Raw genomic sequence first — 19,476 nt, forward strand, 5'->3', positions numbered from 1 at the left:
TATATGTGTGTGTCTTCAATTCTGCCGTTGTTTATCATGAAACTTGTGTAATTAAAATAACCTTATATGATACTAGATTTATACATTGAGAATGTGAAGCAATAAAAATATGTTTACAAATAACTATTGATTATATAACAGTCAATTGTTAGGGCTCAATAAACCATTTATAAATTTAACAAGAATGTTAGAATGCATAGAAATGTGTCTATCTGATTATTAAAAATACATAATTACTTTAAAAATTCCTTTAAAAATTCTCATTGATAAGTAGAATTTAATTCATATTTAATAAAATCCTTTTCTTTCTTTAGGAAAAAGTCAAAGAGAAGGAAGAAAACCTGAATCTTGCAAACCAATTCTTAAAGTAGAATACAAGACTTGTAGAAACAGGTATGCATTTTTACTTGGGGGGTTGTGGAAAAATATGTAAGAAAGAGTGACAAGAAATACAGATATCTTTTAATGTTTATATATTATTAGGTTTTACATAATTATATTAACTAACATTAACAGCAATGTTCCTTGATAACATTTATTATTCAATGGGTATGTATATGATGCCAGTATTATAAATAGTAACTCTTAATTATTTAAAGATTTATATGAATATCTGGATAAGTATTATATACATTAATTTTAACAATGTAGGGTTTTTGGGCCATGCAATTGCAAGTAGCAATCATTTAGCATTATTAAACAGCAAAAGCTATTTACCTATTAGTATTATATAGGAATTAAATATATAAGTCTCTGTACTTTAAGATCTTACATTTTGAATTTGGAAAGATTAAAGTTAGTTGGGAATATAAACATTTATGTATATTAGTATAATACAATATAAATTTTAAGATATAGAAAATTAAAAATAATATTTAATAAAATTTATCTTATATCTGTAGAAGGCATATCCAATACATCGGCAATGTTCTTTATACTTAAAGTAATTATTAGTGGCAATATTCACATCCAGAATTACCATAATTACAAATCTTGTGTAGACCTTAGTTTTAAGTCTAAATTGGATAATTCTACTTTATATTACTTAAATGCTCACACTAGAATATTTTCCTGTCATCACAGATACATATAATATTTGCTTATAGCTGCTATTCTCAAAGTATGATAGATAGATGGATCAAAACCTCTTTAGCCTAGCCTAATGTTACTATGCATAACTAGTAAAAATAACCACAGTTTTATTACTATTGTAACTAAAGTATTAAAACATTTAAAATTTAATCATTATGGATGAATATATTTTACATATATTCTTTCTTTCTTAAAACAGTGTTTATGACTTTAACTTTGCTTGAGTCTTCAGGCTCAATATTATTTACATCCATTGTTATACAGTGTCGCACTTCAAGGGCACCTAACCTTGCCTAAAGGGAGTACAGAGAACAGTGAAGGAAGGAATCACTGAAATTCTTCTTAGGAAAGGAGATGCCTGAGATGGGATTTTAAGGGATGGAGGATAGGATGGTTTCAGATGAAGGGAGAAAAGGATAAACATAAAGAAAAGGTAATTCAGAAATCAGAAATTCAAGGCAAGACAGTTTCATATAATGATTAAGATCATTGGAGTGAAACAGCTGTGTGACCTTGAAAATTAACTTTTTAAAAATTTAATTTTCTCATCAACAGTACCTATCTCATCAATGATGTTTGTAACATCATAAATTTGATGAGAGGCCCACAGTGGATTTCTTAAAAAGCAGTTGTTGTTATCATCATCAAAGCCATTGATTTTCACAGTTAATATTCTTCTATGATTCTAAATTGATATGTTCTAGTTATTGGTAGTTGAAGTTTGTGTAGAAATAATTCAAATTTCTAATGTGAAGTAATTATGATTAGTAATATAAGTAATATAATTATGATTAGTAATATCAGGCCACTTACTGTGCACTGTAGAACACTGTTGTTCTACAATTTGTTGTGATTTACAACTATATTAGGAGCAGTGGATCCACAGCTCAGAACACAAAGAGACCACAAAAACAGAGGAGCACTGACGTTGAGTCCACAGCAAAGTGGGCTGTAGTCTGGAAGTGGAAATAAAGTTATTTCTGCTCCTTCTCGGACATAGCAGATACGTTGTGAAGTGAAGAAAATGGGATGGCTTTAGCAGGAACAGGAACTTGATAAGAGCCTTGCCTTTGTGTGCAAGGCTTCCCTGGTGGCTCAGGTGGAATGTGGGAGATCTGCGTTCAGTCCCTGGGTCAGGAAGATCCCCTGGAGAAGGAAATGGCAACCCACTCCAGTACTCTTGCCTGGAAAATCCCATGGGTGGAGGAGCCTGGTAGGCTCCATGGGGTCACAGAGAGTCAGACATGACTGAGTGACTTCACTTTCCTTCACCATGTATGCTGCAGCAGCTGGGCCTCTTAAAGGCCTGCACAGGTAACAGATGTAAAGCATATGTTTTCTGTTTAATATTATCTTGGACTAGCCATTTACAAACTTGCTTAGAAATCATTGGTCCCTAGTCATGGATTTGCTTGCCGCAACTCTAGTGAAAATGGCCTCAGGCTTAATAATTTTATCCTTTTAAAAAAAGCAAATAATGATCTCTTTTATCTGCTGTCACTAGCATTATCAGGTTCTCTGTTGTTAATAAAAATTACTCTCTGCTAATTTTTTAATCCCTTTCTATTGTAGCCACCCACAGATAGACTTCATGCGTGGTTAAATTCTCCAAGCTTTCGTATACCCACCTATTAAACGAAGATAATAGTAGTAGGTCCTGACTGGTATATCTTAAGGATTAAATACAATAATGCATTTGAAGTTCTTCACAAAATGCTTAGAACATCATAAATACTCAACAGATGTTACACATTTATTATATTACACAATTTATCATTTAATCCATTTGCCTTCATTGAGACAAAATCTCAATGCTTTTTATTGTATAATCTATTTTATAAATTATACAGTAGTCTTTTTTTTCTCTTGTGTACAGTTCTGTGGATTTTTTTTAGCAACTGTATAGATTCTTGAAATTGCCACCACAATAAGAATACAGAAAATTTCCATATTCACCAAATTATCTTTGCAATTTGTAATTGTTATCCCTTAACAATTACACCTTTCCCCACTCCTAATCTCTAGAAACCAGTGATCTGTACTTTGTCACTATAGTTTTGCCTTTTTGAGCTGTCATGTAAGTGTAGTTACATATTATAACTTTTGATCCTAGCTTCTTTTCCTCAACATAATGATACAAAGACTCAAGGAAAGTAAATTAGAGCATTTTCCCATATTTAGTTTACAACTCAATTATTTGTGTGAAAATACTGACAAAACTTTACATATAAAATGCCTTCAGTAATTTCTATTTAAGTTCTGATGAAAACTTTATATTTATTTATTTATTTTTACTTTATTTTACTTTATAATAGTGTATTGGTTTTGCCATACATTGACATGAATCCACCACGGGTGTACATACGTTCCCAAACGTGAACCCCCCTCCCACCTCCCTCCGCATAACATCTCTCTGGGTCATCCCCTTGCACCAGCCCCAAGCAACCTGTATCCTGCATTGGACATAGACTGGCGATTCGTTTCTTACATGATAGTATACGTTTCAATGCCATTCTCCCAAATCATCCCACCCTCTCCCTCTCCCTCTGAGTCTAAAAGTCCTCTCTACACATCTGTGTCTCTTTTGCTGTCTTGCATACAGGGTCATCATTGCCATCTTTCTAAATTCCATATATATGTGTTAGTATACTGTATTGGTGTTTTTCTTCCTGGCTTACTTCTTAAACAACTTTTTGATTATTATATAGTCAGCATAAGATTAGCAAATGTCCCTTTGATATTGTTTGGTACTATATATGATACAATATGGAAAAGAACAGGGATTCTTATAGACTGAGTTCTAGAAACAAGTAGATTCTTCAGTTTAGCATATAGATAGAAGTGACTTATTTAGTGAAGCATATATTCTCAAGGAATTTGGTACAATAAAAGTGTCTAGTTCCTTTAAAAAATTTTTGGAGAATATTTTCAGTCTGGTCTTTACTTATTGAAAAATGCTTCATAGCAACACACATTTTCTTTTATATACATATGCTGGAGATACAGATATATGAGAAAAGAAAAATGAAAAGTTAAGAAAATATTTAACTTTCTGACAGCTATAATATTTTATGATCATCTTAGCTCCCCTCTATTATCTAACTGTAACTTGCAGTTAACAGAAATGAAAAAGTTTGTTCCAAGTTAGTTTTACAAGCTAAATAAAATTGGCTTACCCTAGGTAAAAGTGAGAAGATCACATTTATTTCTGGTGAATTGTTTTCCCCTTGCATGTAGTTTTCTCCATCTTCTTGTCATAACCCTTTTATACAGAAATACCATTATGCAGACTTTTCATGTTACCCTCCACTATTCTGGGCTTGCCATTGTCACATTTCATTTTATATTGAAATTTGCTTCTATTTCTTCATGATTTAAACCCCACATGCCTACTAGTTAACATGATAAGCTAATATTGTCTAACATTCTAATAGTAGTAATTTAGCGTTTGGGAACCAACCACATGTGATGTTCTTTTGAGTCAGTGAGCATCTTTCCCCTGACCATCCTCACTGCCTTTTGTCCATCTCACCTCAACACCTTCAGACTGATTCATTAGTAATTTTAACAGTGAGAATGTACATCAAGTAAAAGGGAAATAGAATAGTAAATTTGTTGGGTGAGATATTTGGAGGCAGAAAAGGCTTTTGCTCTGACAATTAGTGTACATAATCCCTACCAAAGTCCATTCTTTTTTGCCTCAATCCTGTGACATTGTGTCATCCTGAAGAACTCTGTCTCATTCTTTTTCCTTTGTAGTGAACCATTCATAATATTTTCTGGTGGACTGTCCTATGACAAAGCTTGCAGAAGACCAAGTTTAACCATCATGCATGGAAAAGCAATCACAGTGCTTGAAATGGATCACCCAATTGTTGAATTTCTAACTTTGTGTGAAACACCCTATCCAAATGGTAAGTAACTAAAATGAAGTGATGTTGAAAAATAAGTTTTGAAATGATAAGTTCCTAACAAAATTAAGCTTAAATATTTTTAGTTTTGGCAGCTGACATCTACTGTGATACAACCCTGTGAGCTACAGGTGCTGGAGCAGGCTCTGCAACTGTACCTACTTGACAGACTGGAAGTAAGACAAATGTAGTGCAACAGTGCTGGAGTTTCAGGTTCTAATATCAGGTAAGTGCTTTAAACTTTGATAAGGATGGTGGAAGCTGAGCTGGGAGGGTCCGATCGGGGTCCGGGGTGAAATCACTTGGAGAAACTGAGGTCTCCTAATAGCCTCTCCTAGACCAGCTCCACCCATCCCATTCCTGTGCCAATCAAAGTTAAAGCACTTACCTGATATCAGTGATCTGTAACTCTGGCGGTGCTGCATCTGTTTCACATCTGACTTTGCTTCAGATGGAACTACAGCACCTGTGATTACTCTGGGATTGCTGATGTGTGGTTAGTGATTTATTCCAATTTTGAGAAAAATTAGAAGAGTCTTTGAGAGGAGAGGTGCTTAGGTATTTTTATCATCCCAAATATAAAGACTTTTTATAAACATAAAATCTAAAGTTACATGCAAACTGTATAATGGAATCTAATGATGAAATATATCTTAATGAAATCTAAAAATTGAGATGGATGAAATGCAAAAGGGGAAATATGAGTTTACGATTTAAAGACATATATATATATACACACACACACACACACATATATATTACTATATTTTCAGGAGGGAAAATGTAGAGAGAAGAACATTGTACTTCGAGACAGAATATTTGAGTTTATGAATTATCTCTGTCACCAGCCATGTGACCTTGTACAAATCACTTCATATTTATCATTTGTACAAAAAATATAATATTGACTCTGCATGATTATTAGAAGGCCAGAGGGACTCATCTGTAATCTATAAAGATAAATAGTTTTATTATAAATGTATTAATTTGTTTTAAATTACTGAGTTTCTTGTTTAAAACCTAGAATAAAGTGATATGAAATAAAAACCAATGTGGCACTTTATTCCGAGCTGCCAGTGGCAGACAAATTACCTGTGCTGTTAATTAACCACAAATAATTATTGGATGCTTCTATGGCCTCAGTATAACAAGAAGTTGATGAGGAAATGGATGAAGCATGAAACCGATCTCTGATGTCAGATTGCAGATAATCTGGCCACAAAAGGAAGATAATTATGACTTAAGCTTAAAACACATTACACCTTAATTAAGTGCAGAGTTATGAGTCAGAGTTTAACTACTGTGCTAATTTATATTAGTCAGGTAGTTGATGACTGAAATATTGGATGAAATATTCATGCAAAGCTTATAGAAAATGTAGGATCTAGATAGGGCTTGAAGAATGACTTGGGCCTTGAAAATAATATTGAGTAAAGGTTTTAAAAATTGTGAATTTCCTAGAGTGGGATCAATTCAGAGAAAAGATTAAAAGCCTTTTGTAGATATTTGGAAATAGGGAACTACAGAGGAATTTGGAGGAAATATTAAGTGAAAGAAAGCAATGTTTTAGTGAGTGGGTTTTAAGAGAGACTGAAATGTAAAACTTTGGATTCCAACTGGGGAGGCTTTGATAGTATGCATTAAAATGATCAAGCTATGACATCTTGATCAGCTGCTTATAGGAGTGGAAAATGAAAACCCATTGAATTTGCTCAACAGTTGGGTTAGGGAGTGATATGAGTCAAAGATAACATTTTAGGAATAGTAGTTTTATAAGCAGTAATAACAGTTCTTGGGAGTAGAGAAAGATAAGTTTGAGTCAGTACAGTTGTTTAAAGCATTAAAAAGAGAGGGAGGAGGTCTTTACTATTTATTTTTGAATCATCATAATATAGATGCTCTTTAGAGTTGTGAGAATGAACGATAAATGAACAAAGAAAGAAAGAACAGAGGACCAATAACTTAGGTTAGGAAAATGCCTTCTTCAAGAAAGAAGGTGTGCATGCCAGCAATAGAAACTGAAAATGTGTGGTTTCAAAGATCAAACACTATATGTATATATACATTTCTGCACATCAGTAGAGATGTTAGGACAATTTCTAGTAATGTTAAACAAATTATAAATGTACTGTAACCAAGTCTAATTACTGCCAAACCATGTATATTACTTTGCTTTTCAGAGAAATGGTAATGAGGATGGAGCTTTTTATGTATTAGGAGCTACGAGAAATTTCACTTGACTCAGTAAAATATAAGTGTATTTTATTAACTATTTCTGATTAAAGCAATAGTACATGAAAATGCCAGAAAAGAACCCTACAGTATGCCACAGTATATAATGAAAACTTTCTCATTGCCCTTTCAGAGGCAACCAATATTACTAAGTTTCTTATGTATGCTTATTTATGTATCTATACATTATCTCTTTTGTAAGATGACAGCATAACTGTTATAACACTCTTTTCACTTAACAGTATATAGTATTTTAATTATGATTCCATATTAGCAAATATGAAACTATAATCTTCTGTATAGCCACATAGTGATAAATGTTATGCATATATTAAACAAAATACATTTAGTAACAGTTTTTAATATTGCTGAATCATTTGTGACATCTGACAGTTCAGCCTATTTCTCAAAGTACAGAAATGCCTAATCCTCTTACCTCACAGGGCTTTGCCCAGAGTAATTAACCAATAATACTCAGAATTTGTCAGTTTCACATCTATATTTAATTGTATCTGGTCTTCTGCAAGTGTCATAAATAATGCATTTCTCTTCAGAGAAGTAGTAATTATGATAAAGCTTTTCAACTTTCTTGTTGGGAGCTAGGGTTAAAAGGCTGAGCCTGTTCAAAGGCAACCAATCTAATGAAGAAAGTAATGCAGTTGGCATCTAGTGAGTACCTACTATAAGCCAGGCTTTGCATTAAACATCTTTGAAAGTGAAAGTGTTAGTCTCTCAGTTGTGTCTGACTCTCTACGACCCCATGGCTGTAGCCCACTATGCTCCTCTGTCCGTGGAATTCTCCAGGCACGAATACTAGAGTGGGTTGCCATTTCCTTCTCCAGGGGATCTTCCCGACCCAGGAACTGAACCCAGTCTCCCACATTGCAGGCAGATTCTTTAGCATCTGAGCCACCACGGAAGCTCATTAAATATATAAAGATGTATATTAAGTATCTTTATATACATCTAATCTTCATAACAGTCTAAGGTAGTTATTATTTTGCCATTTCAATGTATAAAGAAATTGAAAGTCAAAAAAGTTGACTAATTTGTCTATGGTCAAACTTTTAATAAATAGACCCAAAGTGAAGCTAACACTGACTCAAAGGAAATCTTTTCATTCAGTGGTTACCACACATAGTATACCAAGTACTACAAAGGTGAAATTTTTGCTATCGGTTTTTATTATTTGAAAAGAAACCATAATCTATAACAGATGTACTACTATAAAAATAATAATTTATTTATGACTTTTACTCCTTCAGTGTCTCACCTATTTTATTTTTGTAGCCATTGCTTCCCAACCAGTGAATTTCCTAGAGAGGGTTGAGAAGACAGAGGAAACTAGTAGTATTCTTTAAGCTGATAAACAAAACCTCAAGCCCCAGCAGTATTGAAATAATGTTGAAAACTTCAAAAAACCCTAAAGGTGAAGGGGAAATGCCTCAGTTTGAAAAAAGTTTGAGTAGTAAATAATATAAGAACTGTATACTGTTGTATAAATTTTCACCCAAAGGCAGACCCCTCAGTTTTTGTTTGTGATTTTTTTTCTAGTTTTTCTCTCATAGCCTGTGGCTTAAAAATTAAATACAAACAGGTTCTATAGCTTCTCAGGACTGGAAGGGTTATGAAGATCATATATTTTACTTCACTATTCAAGACCTGAGTACTCTTGAGTCCAGAATTCCTGCCAAGTGCTTGTTGAATTTAGGAATAACTCTTAAACTAGCCAGAGGGAGAAAGGGAGGGTTGAATTTTAAGAATTTGGAAATCCTAGGCTATCCTCAGATTCTGTTTTTTTTTTTTTGAAATATTCTTGGGCACATAGTATGTGGTCTTTACACACTGTTAAATCACATTGAATTGAAAGTAATCTTTTTAGTATAAGGAGTGTTGCTCTCATAGGGAGGTTAATATGTATCATGTGTTAGAGAAACAGAACTATTTCTTTAGCATATCTCTCTGTAGGCATGAAATCAGATCTGGAATGGAAGGTTGTGGAAGACTAAGATAAATGTGAAATGGAGGTGACAGACTCACTCACTTCAAATAATCTACTACTATCATGATTATTGAGATATATATAACTCTATGCTCTGTAGCTTCTCATTTTTTCCTTGCTCTCTATAATGGTCTTAAATATTGTGTGAGAAACACAACATATTTTTTTTAATATGCTCTTTATTACTTCTTACTTTGGCTTATATTTTGGTCTTCTCAAATCATTTAAATAACATTTGTACAGGAGCTAAAGGAAATACAAGTGTGGTGATTTTATAAACATTTTATAAAATGTTAAACATGAAAACTTTCCCCTTTTTTCTACTTGTAGAATTTCAAGAACCTTATGCTGTTGCAGTACTTCTGGAGAAAGATCTCATTGTAGTTGATCTGACACAAAGCAAGTAAGTTGTCCATGTGCAGATTAAGACTAACTAAACTCTATTTATTGCAATTGAAATGTAGGAGGACATTATAGGTAATTTGCCATTAGAATTCTTTAGGTGTTAAATATTCTTTATGTGGAATATTGTTTTCTTAGGATTACAAAAATATAATTTGGTTCAGTAATGAAAACTAAACCAGGAGAATTTAGGGGACACTGAAAATTTTGCAAGATATTTTAAAGGCAGCCTCTAATGTTTAGAAAGAGGCATTTGGAGACTCAGAACACATAAAATGGATCTCATTTCTGACATTTCCGTAAGCAAAAACAATTGTTATAAAATCTTGCAGGAGGTACTGTCTGGCCATCTGCTGACCCTTTCAAAGGAAAATTCATGTGATAAAAGTATTATTGGACTACTGTGGCAGATGATATAGATGATCAGGATCTGGAAGGAAGAGAAGATAGATACTTCTTATACTTTCTTTTTTTCATTATGTTGTGGGCAATGGAAACAAATATAAAATATAGCTGTTAGAGTGGCACTCCCCACTGCTTTACATGGACAGTAAAAGTAGACTTGACTTTGACAAACCCTGTCTTCCTGGTACATATTTTCATTATCAATGATGACATGCATGAAGCTCATTTTCTCTCATCCTATGTTCTAGATACTCTGATCATTTTTAAGTTCCTTATATTTACAGAGCTGCATGGAATAATTTTCTATTCCTTTTTCTCCCTATTAACATCTGGAAGAATCTCAACTCAGATATCATTTCCTCATTTAAAGAAAATCTTTCATTATCTGTATAATTTGGTCAAATGTCCTATTAAAGGGCTGTCTTAGACCCATGTTCCTGTCCTTCATAGCTTTGACACAATGAAATTTTTCACTTGTTATTAAAGATTGTCTCCCTACTAGACTATAGGCCTCATGAAGAACAAGCTTTGTCTCTGCATGAAGTAGGTTCTTAATAAACTGTTGTTGAATGAAGTACAATCTGAGTTTTACTTTCAATGTAGTTTGTAAGTGTAAGGGCCAAAGTTCTTTTTTGTGATCATTTGCACATATAATATTTCAATATTTTGAAAGGGAATAGAATTGGTCCATAATATCACCATAATTGAATTCTGCCTAGCCACTTTATTTGTCAACCTAAAACTCAGTAGATTTTGTGTTCAAGTATGGATTTATGCCTTTTTCTCTGAAGTTCTAATATAGGTTTTATTAAAATACACTTTTCTAACCTCACTTGTAGTCAACTCTTCCTTCTGTGCCATATTTATTGGTTCCTCATACCTTGTCTAATTGTCTAACATCCTCCAAGGTCCACTATACTTTCCTTTTAATACTCACATTCTTTAGTATATATTTACTCTTTTTAAGACTTTTTATTATGGTAAAATATAACAAAATTACTCTTTTTATATATTAATTCTTATGCTTTCAGCATACTTACCTTATGTAAGTATGTGAACTGACATTTTGTTTGCATGTTTTTATCTAATATTTTGCCTTCTTCAGCACTCGGTTTTGTTTTAAAATCTATGCAACTTTCCCATTTTGTTGTCTAATACAAGAAGTTTAATGTGTCAAAAACTGAACATGTTCTCTTTCCCTCCAAATAGTTATCCTTTAGCCATGTTTAATATTAAGTTGTAGCTTTGTCCTCCTTTCCAAATAAATTTATTCCTTCCTTCTTTTCCATTTAATCCTCTACATGGAAGCAAGCATTAGAACTTATTTCTTGGTTTCTTGGATTTACATTTCTACAACAGTTTACACTTCACATGTAAATTTTACCACATATTTCAGCTATTCTTTCTTAAATAGCTAAAGAAAGCTATGCCCATATGATAAAGTTATTTTCCCCAAGCATTTTCATGATATTGTTCACTTTCTCAGGAGTCTATCATTGTAATCTCTTGCTATTATCAAATCCCAGGTTGTAGATCTGATCTTTAAGATGATCTACTTATTTTACTTCTAATTCTTCAACATCAAAAATATTGATAATTTCTACTCTGAAACAGGGAATCTCAGATCATTTTAACCTACTTGCCATTTATTAAACTTAACATTCTCTTTTGTACATGATTTTCCATATACTACTATTCTTAACTGGGAAACCATTAAAATTGAAGGGAAGAGAGAACCCCTGTCAACACACACATAGACACACATACCAGACTCTTCTGAAGTTTGAACCAAGTTTCTGATTAAGTTTCTTTAATATAGAGAAAATTATTTTTAATAGTCCTCCCCTCATCCCAAAGCACATTGTATCAGAAGTAACAGTCACACAGGCTAAGAACAGATGCAGCATATATAATACTCAATTCCATCTACCACAGTGCCTGGTATATTCAGTACAAAAGACGTACACAATATATTGTGGCTCTAAGAGTTCTTAATTTGGTTCCATACTGATATCCCTTTTTAAAATGATAATTGGCTTGAGGATATAAAATTTACTACACCCATATGTCTGCATGCCCACTTTGCTTTCTGATTTACATAGGAAATGATCTTAAACATGTATAATCACACATGTACCTACATAGTACACACATCTTTCAGTTACTCCATATAAAAGTACAAAATGAAAATACCTACCTATGTATTATGTGCCTTGGAAAGCATGTAAAATTTACTGATATTTTAATACTGTTATAAACATATAGATAAAACTATATATAAATAAAGTACCTAGTTGATACATTTTAATAAACTAAGTCAACTTTCTGCATCTTTTCAATTTAATATAATTTAGTCTATGTATATTAGAAAGTAATATTGCTGTGGAATTTTGGAATTACAAGAAAGAAAATGAGTTTATTCAAGTAAAATTTTACCAGTATTAATAGTACATTTTATAGGTATTTTTTTTTAAAGAGAATTCTTGTTCAGGTGATGATTGTTTATGATGCTTAAAAAACAGTTATGTGAAATGTATAATCAATATTTAGAAGGTTTTAGGATTTGTTTTATAAAAGTTATGTCATTTTTATATCAAATTTTATATTATAAAATGATACTAATATATTATCTTTGTCTATTAGCTTTCCAATCTTTGAAAATCCATATCCCATGGACATTCATGAATCACCAGTTACGTGCACAGCATACTTTGCTGACTGCCCACCAGATTTGATTCTAGTGCTCTACTCTATAGGAGTCAAGCATAAAAAACAAGGATACAGTAATAAGGTAAAAGCAACAATTAGAAAAATATTTTCCTGTATTCATATCCATATGATCATACTTTTTATTTCTTTTTCCTATGGAAAGTCAGAAAATGACTTGAACTAGATTATTTTCAAGTCATAAGCTTGTACACCAAAAAAGACAATTTCTGAAAGCCAAATTATCTAAATGCTACATAGCTTTAAGTCTACAATAATATAAATTTCTTATATATTAAGTATACAGTTATATACTGATATAATTACCGATTGTGTATATTTAGTATATGTGTACTGAGTCACTTTAGTCTTGTCCAACTCTTTGTTACCCTGTGGACTGTAGCCTGCCAGGCTCCTCTGTCTATGGGGATTCTCCAGGCAAGAATACTGGAGTGGGTTGCCATTCCCTTCTCCAGGGGATTTTCCTAACCCAGGGATCGAACCCGTCTCTCATACAGCTGCTGCCTTGCAGGCGAATTCTTGACCTCTGAGCTGCCAGGGAAGTCTATGCTAAATATGTATTTAAACTAACATAAGTTTGAGGAATAGGATGTTACTTTAGATTATTTTAGGTGAAAGACTATAGTTTTAAAAAATTCAAGTCAAATCTTTCTAGTTATTTCTTATCAATCAGTGGTTAATAAGATAATTATCAAAAGTCATTTGTTAAATAACTTCCTAGAATTCCATTTTGTTATATTTAACTACAGTATTGAAATGCCTACAATTTTAATAGATCTCCCCATTATAATTTCTGTTATTTGCACAGGACTGTTCAGATGGACAACTCCAGGGGACACAGTTTACATAGTGCTTTGTATTAAATGGCACCACAACAGTTTGGGAGTACATAGACTATGTGGAAAATGTAGCAACACTGTATTTGTATGGTTAAAAATGCTTCTTTGCATTTTTAGATCAATGGTAATATTTATTAAAAAATCTATGTTTTCAGAGGATATTAAGTTATACACTTGGAATTGTTCAATGAAAGAATTAAAAGATAGCTACAAATTTAATTCTTAATTACTCAACAGCTATTTTAAGTGAAACTTTTACTCTTATTTTAAAATATTTTTATTTTAAATTTCTAAGTCATTTAAATTAAAAAAATTAAAGCTTATGATTTCTTCCTATGTAATCTATTTAGGAGTGGCCAATCAGTGGAGGAGCTTGGAACCTTGGCACACAAACATATCCAGAAATCATTATTACTGGGTAAGTGGTTGTGATTTATGAGTTTATCAATTTATCATCAAAAATATTTCATTGACTATTCACACTTTTCCATAATTGTGCTCTAGTAATGCTGATAGTTTAAATAAAAATATAAGACACAGCTTCTGTCCAAAGATTATAACCTTTATAGAAGAGTCAAACCATTGAAAAAATAGCTATATAACAATAAATAAGTATAGAGTATAAGACCACACGAAGGTCAAAGATAGAAAAATCATGAAAAATTAGTCAATGAATTTCTGTAGAATTCATAGACTATTAGCCTTGGAAAGGTCCTTATCAGTATCTCTTGACTCCTTCCAAATCTAGGAAACACTGCTCTGTATCCCCATTAGGTGATTATTTAAAGTATATTTCAAAACTTTTACACCAGAAATCTTATTACTTCCTATAGCAGTCTACTTCATACTCTAATATTAGAAATAAAAATAGAAACATAGCAACACACAAGATAAGATTTAAAAGATAATAAGGGACTCTGGGGATATAGAATAGATTTAATTTTCCCTATTCTTCCCACTAAGTACAACTAAATCCCCTGGATATTATGTGTTTAAAAACATAATATGATTGAAAAAGATGAAGAGAAGTCACACTGGCTAGGGCCCCAAAGACCCAAGGAATGTCATGGAGGTGAGTTTCCTGGCTTTTGTTTTTGTCTCATATATCCGAGAATTGGAACTGAAAAAGCTGGCAACCTGGAATTTCTAGTGGGCACAAACCTGAAAGGCCCAACAAAAGCTAGCTCTCTCTAGCCAAAAGATGAGGAAAGGGGCGGCCTATCAAGACAGAAAATTTTTAGAAAATAATCTTTCTATTGCAGCTAACCACCACAGGAAAAAATTGTGGCCCCATCCCAACCCATTTCATCTAAGACTGAATGGGGAGCCTGGACTTCCACCCTCATCAGGCCACAACAGTGTACCTCAACTAACCCCAATTCAGTCTCTGAGACTGAGCATAAGTCTGAGTAGGGAGCTAGGACTTTTAACTCTGCTGAGTGGTAATGAAACTCATCACCTGTGGTGACAGAGATCATATGGGGAGACAGAATCCCCAGCACTGTCCAGCAGTAATGAGGATCCATATACCCTCCCCTTTTTGTGTCAGTGGAAGTCCACTGGGGAAGGAGAAAAGAACAGGGCTGAAAAAGTTCATAAGGAAATAATGATGAAAACTTCCCAAATTTGGCAAGAGACATGAACTGAGAGATTGCAGAAGGTGGATGAGTCACAAGAAGTCCACAAGATACATTATAGTCAAAATACTGAAAACTAAATTACAAGGGAAAAAAATCATGAAAACAGCAAAAGAGAAATGACACTTTTACCAACTGGGCAAAACTAATTTGAATGAAGGCAGATTTCCCACTAGAAAACATGGAGGCCAGAGGAAACCTGAATCTTTCAAGTGCAGAAAGAAAAGAACTGGCAACTTAGAATCTTATACCCAGCAAAAATATATTCTAGAAATTAGAAATTAATACGTTCTCGGATGAAGGAAACTAAGAATTTATCTATATCAGACATATCAAAACGAATGCCAAAAGCAAGTTCTCTAAACAGAAAGCAAATGATAAAAGAAGGAACCTTGGATTATGAGGAAGGAACGAAGCCCACAGTAAGTAAAAATCTGGGCAAATACAATACGCTATCTTGCTTTTGAGTTTTTAAAATTATATTTGATGATTGAAGAAAATATTATGGTTACATTGTTTGATGTGGTTCTACATATGTATAGAGGATATATTTAAGGCAATTATAAATGGGCAAGGGTAAACTGGTATAAAGAAAGATAAAGTTTTTATGTGCTAAGTTGCTTCGGTCATGTCCAACTGTGTGCGATACCTATGGACTGTAGCCTGCCAGGCTCCTCTGTCCGTGGGATTCTCCAGATATGAATACTGGAGTAGGTTGCCATGCCTTCCTCCAGGGGATCTTCCCAACCCAGGGATCGAACCTGCATCTCTTACATCTCCTGCCTTCACGGGCAGGTTCTTTACCAGTAGCACCCCTACCTACCTTAAAATGGTAGTATGATAACATCAGTAGCTATGATAAGTTAAATGAATATACAATGCAGTACCTAATGCAACCCTGTTAAAAAAAAAAACAACTGGGCTAATAGATATACTCAAAACATTACTGACTCATAAAAATGGATGTACTAAAATAATTCAAATAGCCCATAGGAAAGAAGGTGAAAAAACAGTGACAATAAAAGAGGAAAAAAACAAAAGAAAAAAAAAAGACAGTGTAATTATTGAAATTTTAAGGCTTAAATGTAAATGGTCTAAATACATTAGTTCAAATGCATTGATTGGCAGAGTGGATTAAAAAATATAACCAAACTGTATGCCATTAACAATACACTCACTTCAAATATAGTAGTATTGCCAGGTTAAGAGAAAAAGGACAGAAAAATACTTCATAAAAGAGTCAGTGGAGAGTGACATCAGCAAGATGTCAAAATAAGTAACCCCAGACCTTGTTCTCCCACAGACACACAGATTTAACAACAATATATTGTCTAAAACCCTTTGTGAAAACTCTAGAAACCAGTTAGAAAATCATAGTACCCCAGGGGAGCTCAAAGCCAGAACAGCCACTCTGAAATGAGTGAGAACAATCATTTTATTTCAGCTGTGTCAGCTCCCCCCACAAATTGGCACAGCTCATGTTCAAGGAGGAATATTAATCAATAAGAAGGAAGTTATGGAATAGACTGTGCATCCAGTGTTCCTGGTTTTCAAGGGACTTCCAAAGAGACTAGTTTTTATCTCCCCTCAGTCAGAATACTGATAGAATCTGGATGCCTGGGTATCCACAGAAAACAAGGGAGAGCTCAGTGGCTTATTGAAATGCCAAGAAACTTGCAGTACTACAGACATAATGGATGGAGCAAGAGAATGCAAGCTCCTGAAAAAAAGAAACCAGCAAACCTCTATAGCTTGGAAACTATACAACAATCCCAGAGAAGACGCATCCCTACTGAAGGTTTGAGAGACCCCGAAGAGCTTGGTGAAGGTCTTCCCCTGTATAAAGCCAGTTGATAACAGGTGGCTGTATTTTCAAATGCTAAATTCACAACATAAAATAACAAGGCACATAAAAAAATAGGCAAACACAGCCCAATCAAAGGAATAAGAAACATGTCTGGAAACTGACCCTAAAGAATTTGATATCTGTGATTACATGACAATTCAAAATAATTGCCTCAAAGAAACTCAATGCATGACTGGAGAACACAGGCAGACAACTAAACAAAATAAGGAAAGTGATGCATGAGTGAAATTAAAATATTAACAGAGAGATAGAAACTATTAAAAGAACCAGAAATAAAGTTTTAAGTGAAAGAATACAATGACTGAATTGAAGATTTTACTGGAGGGGATCAATAGCAGATTTAGTCAGAAGAAAGAACCAGCAAACTTGAAGACAGACAATAAGAAATACTGAGTGAGAGGGATAAAGTTAAAAGAATGGGACAGAGGAATTATTTGAAGAAATGTTGGCTGAAAACTTCTCAAATCTGAGGAAGTAAATGGACTTCCATATTCATTGGATATGTATCAGACTACTCTAGTGAGGATGAACCCAAGGTGGACAACACTGAGACACATTATAAACAAATTGACAAAGACAAAGAAACAGTCTTAAAAGCAGCAACAGAAAAGCTACTCATTGTGTGTATGAAAACTTACATGAGATTATCATTGGATTTCTCCTCAGAAATATATAGGCTAGAAGGGAGTAGGATGATGTATTTAAAGTGCATTAAGAATAAAAGAAAAACAAGCCATGAACACTGTGTCTAGGAAATTGTACTTCAAAAATGAAGGAGAAATAAAGGCCTTCCAAGATAAACAAAGGGCTTCCCTGATAGCTCAGTTGGTAAAGAATCTACCTGCAGTGCAGCAGACCCTGGTTCGATTCCTGGGTCAGGAAGCTACCCTGGAGAAGGGAAAGGCTACCCACTCCAGGATTCTGGCCTGGAAAATTCCATGGACTGTATAGTCTATGGGGTCACAAAGAGTCAGACATGACTGAGCGACTTTCACTTTCACTAAGATAAACAAGAACTGAAACCATTTATTAGCAGTACACTTGCCTCACAAGGATTGCTAAAGGGAGTCGAGTTGAAATGAATGAACGTTAGACAACAGAATGAAAGCATATGAAAATATAAAGCTCTCTGGTAAAAGTAAATACATAGACAAAAACAGAATCCTGTAACACTGTAGTGGTGGAGAATCACTTTAAATTCAGGTGCTTTTTCTTTATTGAGATGATAATGGTTTTTCTTTTTCAATCTGACAGTATAATGAAATATATATGGTGATTGATTTTTAAGAATGTTTAACTGGCATCACATTTCCAGGATAAGCCAACTTAGTTTTATGATATATTATCCTTATGCTTTTTAAATTAGATTTGCTAATATTTTGTTGACATTTTTTTTTCTTACATCTATGCTCAAGGGATATTGGTCTGTCATTTTCTTTTCTTGCCATGTTTTTCCCTGGCTTTGGTGTCAGGATAGAGCTGGTCTCATGAAATGTGTTGGGACGTATTCTGTACTCTGTGGCTCAGTGGTAAAGAACGCACATGCAGTGCAGGAGACCTGAATGTGATCCATGGGTTCAGAAGATTCCCTGGAGAAGGGACAGGCTATCCACACCAGTATTCTTGCTTGGAGAATCCCATGGACAGAGGAGCCTGGAAGGCTACAGTCCATGGGATCACTAATAGTAATTCAAGTTTTTATACAGTTTGAACAATTATAATTTTTTAATTGACCATACTTAATGCTAATTTATTTCTTATCTAGGCATGCAGATGGATCAATCAAGTTTTGGGATGCATCTGCAAGTAAGTTTTTCCTTCTATTATAGAAAAAAACTTGGTTAGTATTTACTCATAGCCATTTACCACTTTTTAGTTTGGACAGTTAACATTTTAGATACATATTTAGCATACACTTATGGTTGTGTTACCAAAATGCATTTCCTGTAATACTAAATCATTTTAAAGTATTATTTCTACTTTACTTTTTTTTCTATGATATAGGCACAACTGAAATCACTGTTTATTAGCAACCTATTATATTTACACTGAAAAAATGTACCAAATTATTCATATGTCAGAGTAACTCTGCTCAGGGAATTTCCTTCACTTCTTCACTCTGTGGTCTTGGAAAAGTTCTTTTGTCCTACTATTCTTTTCTTTTACCTTTGCTGCTTGTCTACCAAGTGCCTGAGAATCAAAAGAAATAATTTGACAAATGCAAATTTTCTTTTGAAATCTTGAGAATTACATAATTTAAGGACAAAAAGTAATCTGTTCAACATTGAAGGATGTGCAAAAATATTTAAGACTTGACTATACCCATACATACCCTTCAGAAGATTTATAGGGCAAACAGTAT

General features: G+C 33.5%; 1 protein-coding gene across 2 annotated transcripts in view; it reads left to right on the plus strand.

Annotated features, from left to right (window-relative positions):
- STXBP5L (syntaxin binding protein 5L) overlaps positions 1–19,476 on the plus strand; it is a 323,261-nt gene that overhangs the window by 177,108 nt on the left and 126,677 nt on the right. For both annotated transcript variants that reach the window (XM_068974295.1, XM_068974303.1), the window contains exons 9-14: positions 315–393; positions 4,852–5,006; positions 9,568–9,640; positions 12,688–12,835; positions 13,961–14,028; positions 18,880–18,920. In XM_068974295.1, the coding sequence (XP_068830396.1) occupies positions 315–393; positions 4,852–5,006; positions 9,568–9,640; positions 12,688–12,835; positions 13,961–14,028; positions 18,880–18,920 (564 nt within the window). The remainder of the gene's footprint in view (positions 1–314; positions 394–4,851; positions 5,007–9,567; positions 9,641–12,687; positions 12,836–13,960; positions 14,029–18,879; positions 18,921–19,476) is intronic.

This window comes from Capricornis sumatraensis, chromosome 1, assembly GCF_032405125.1.
Source record: "Capricornis sumatraensis isolate serow.1 chromosome 1, serow.2, whole genome shotgun sequence".
NCBI classification, from domain to species: Eukaryota; Metazoa; Chordata; class Mammalia; order Artiodactyla; family Bovidae; genus Capricornis; species Capricornis sumatraensis.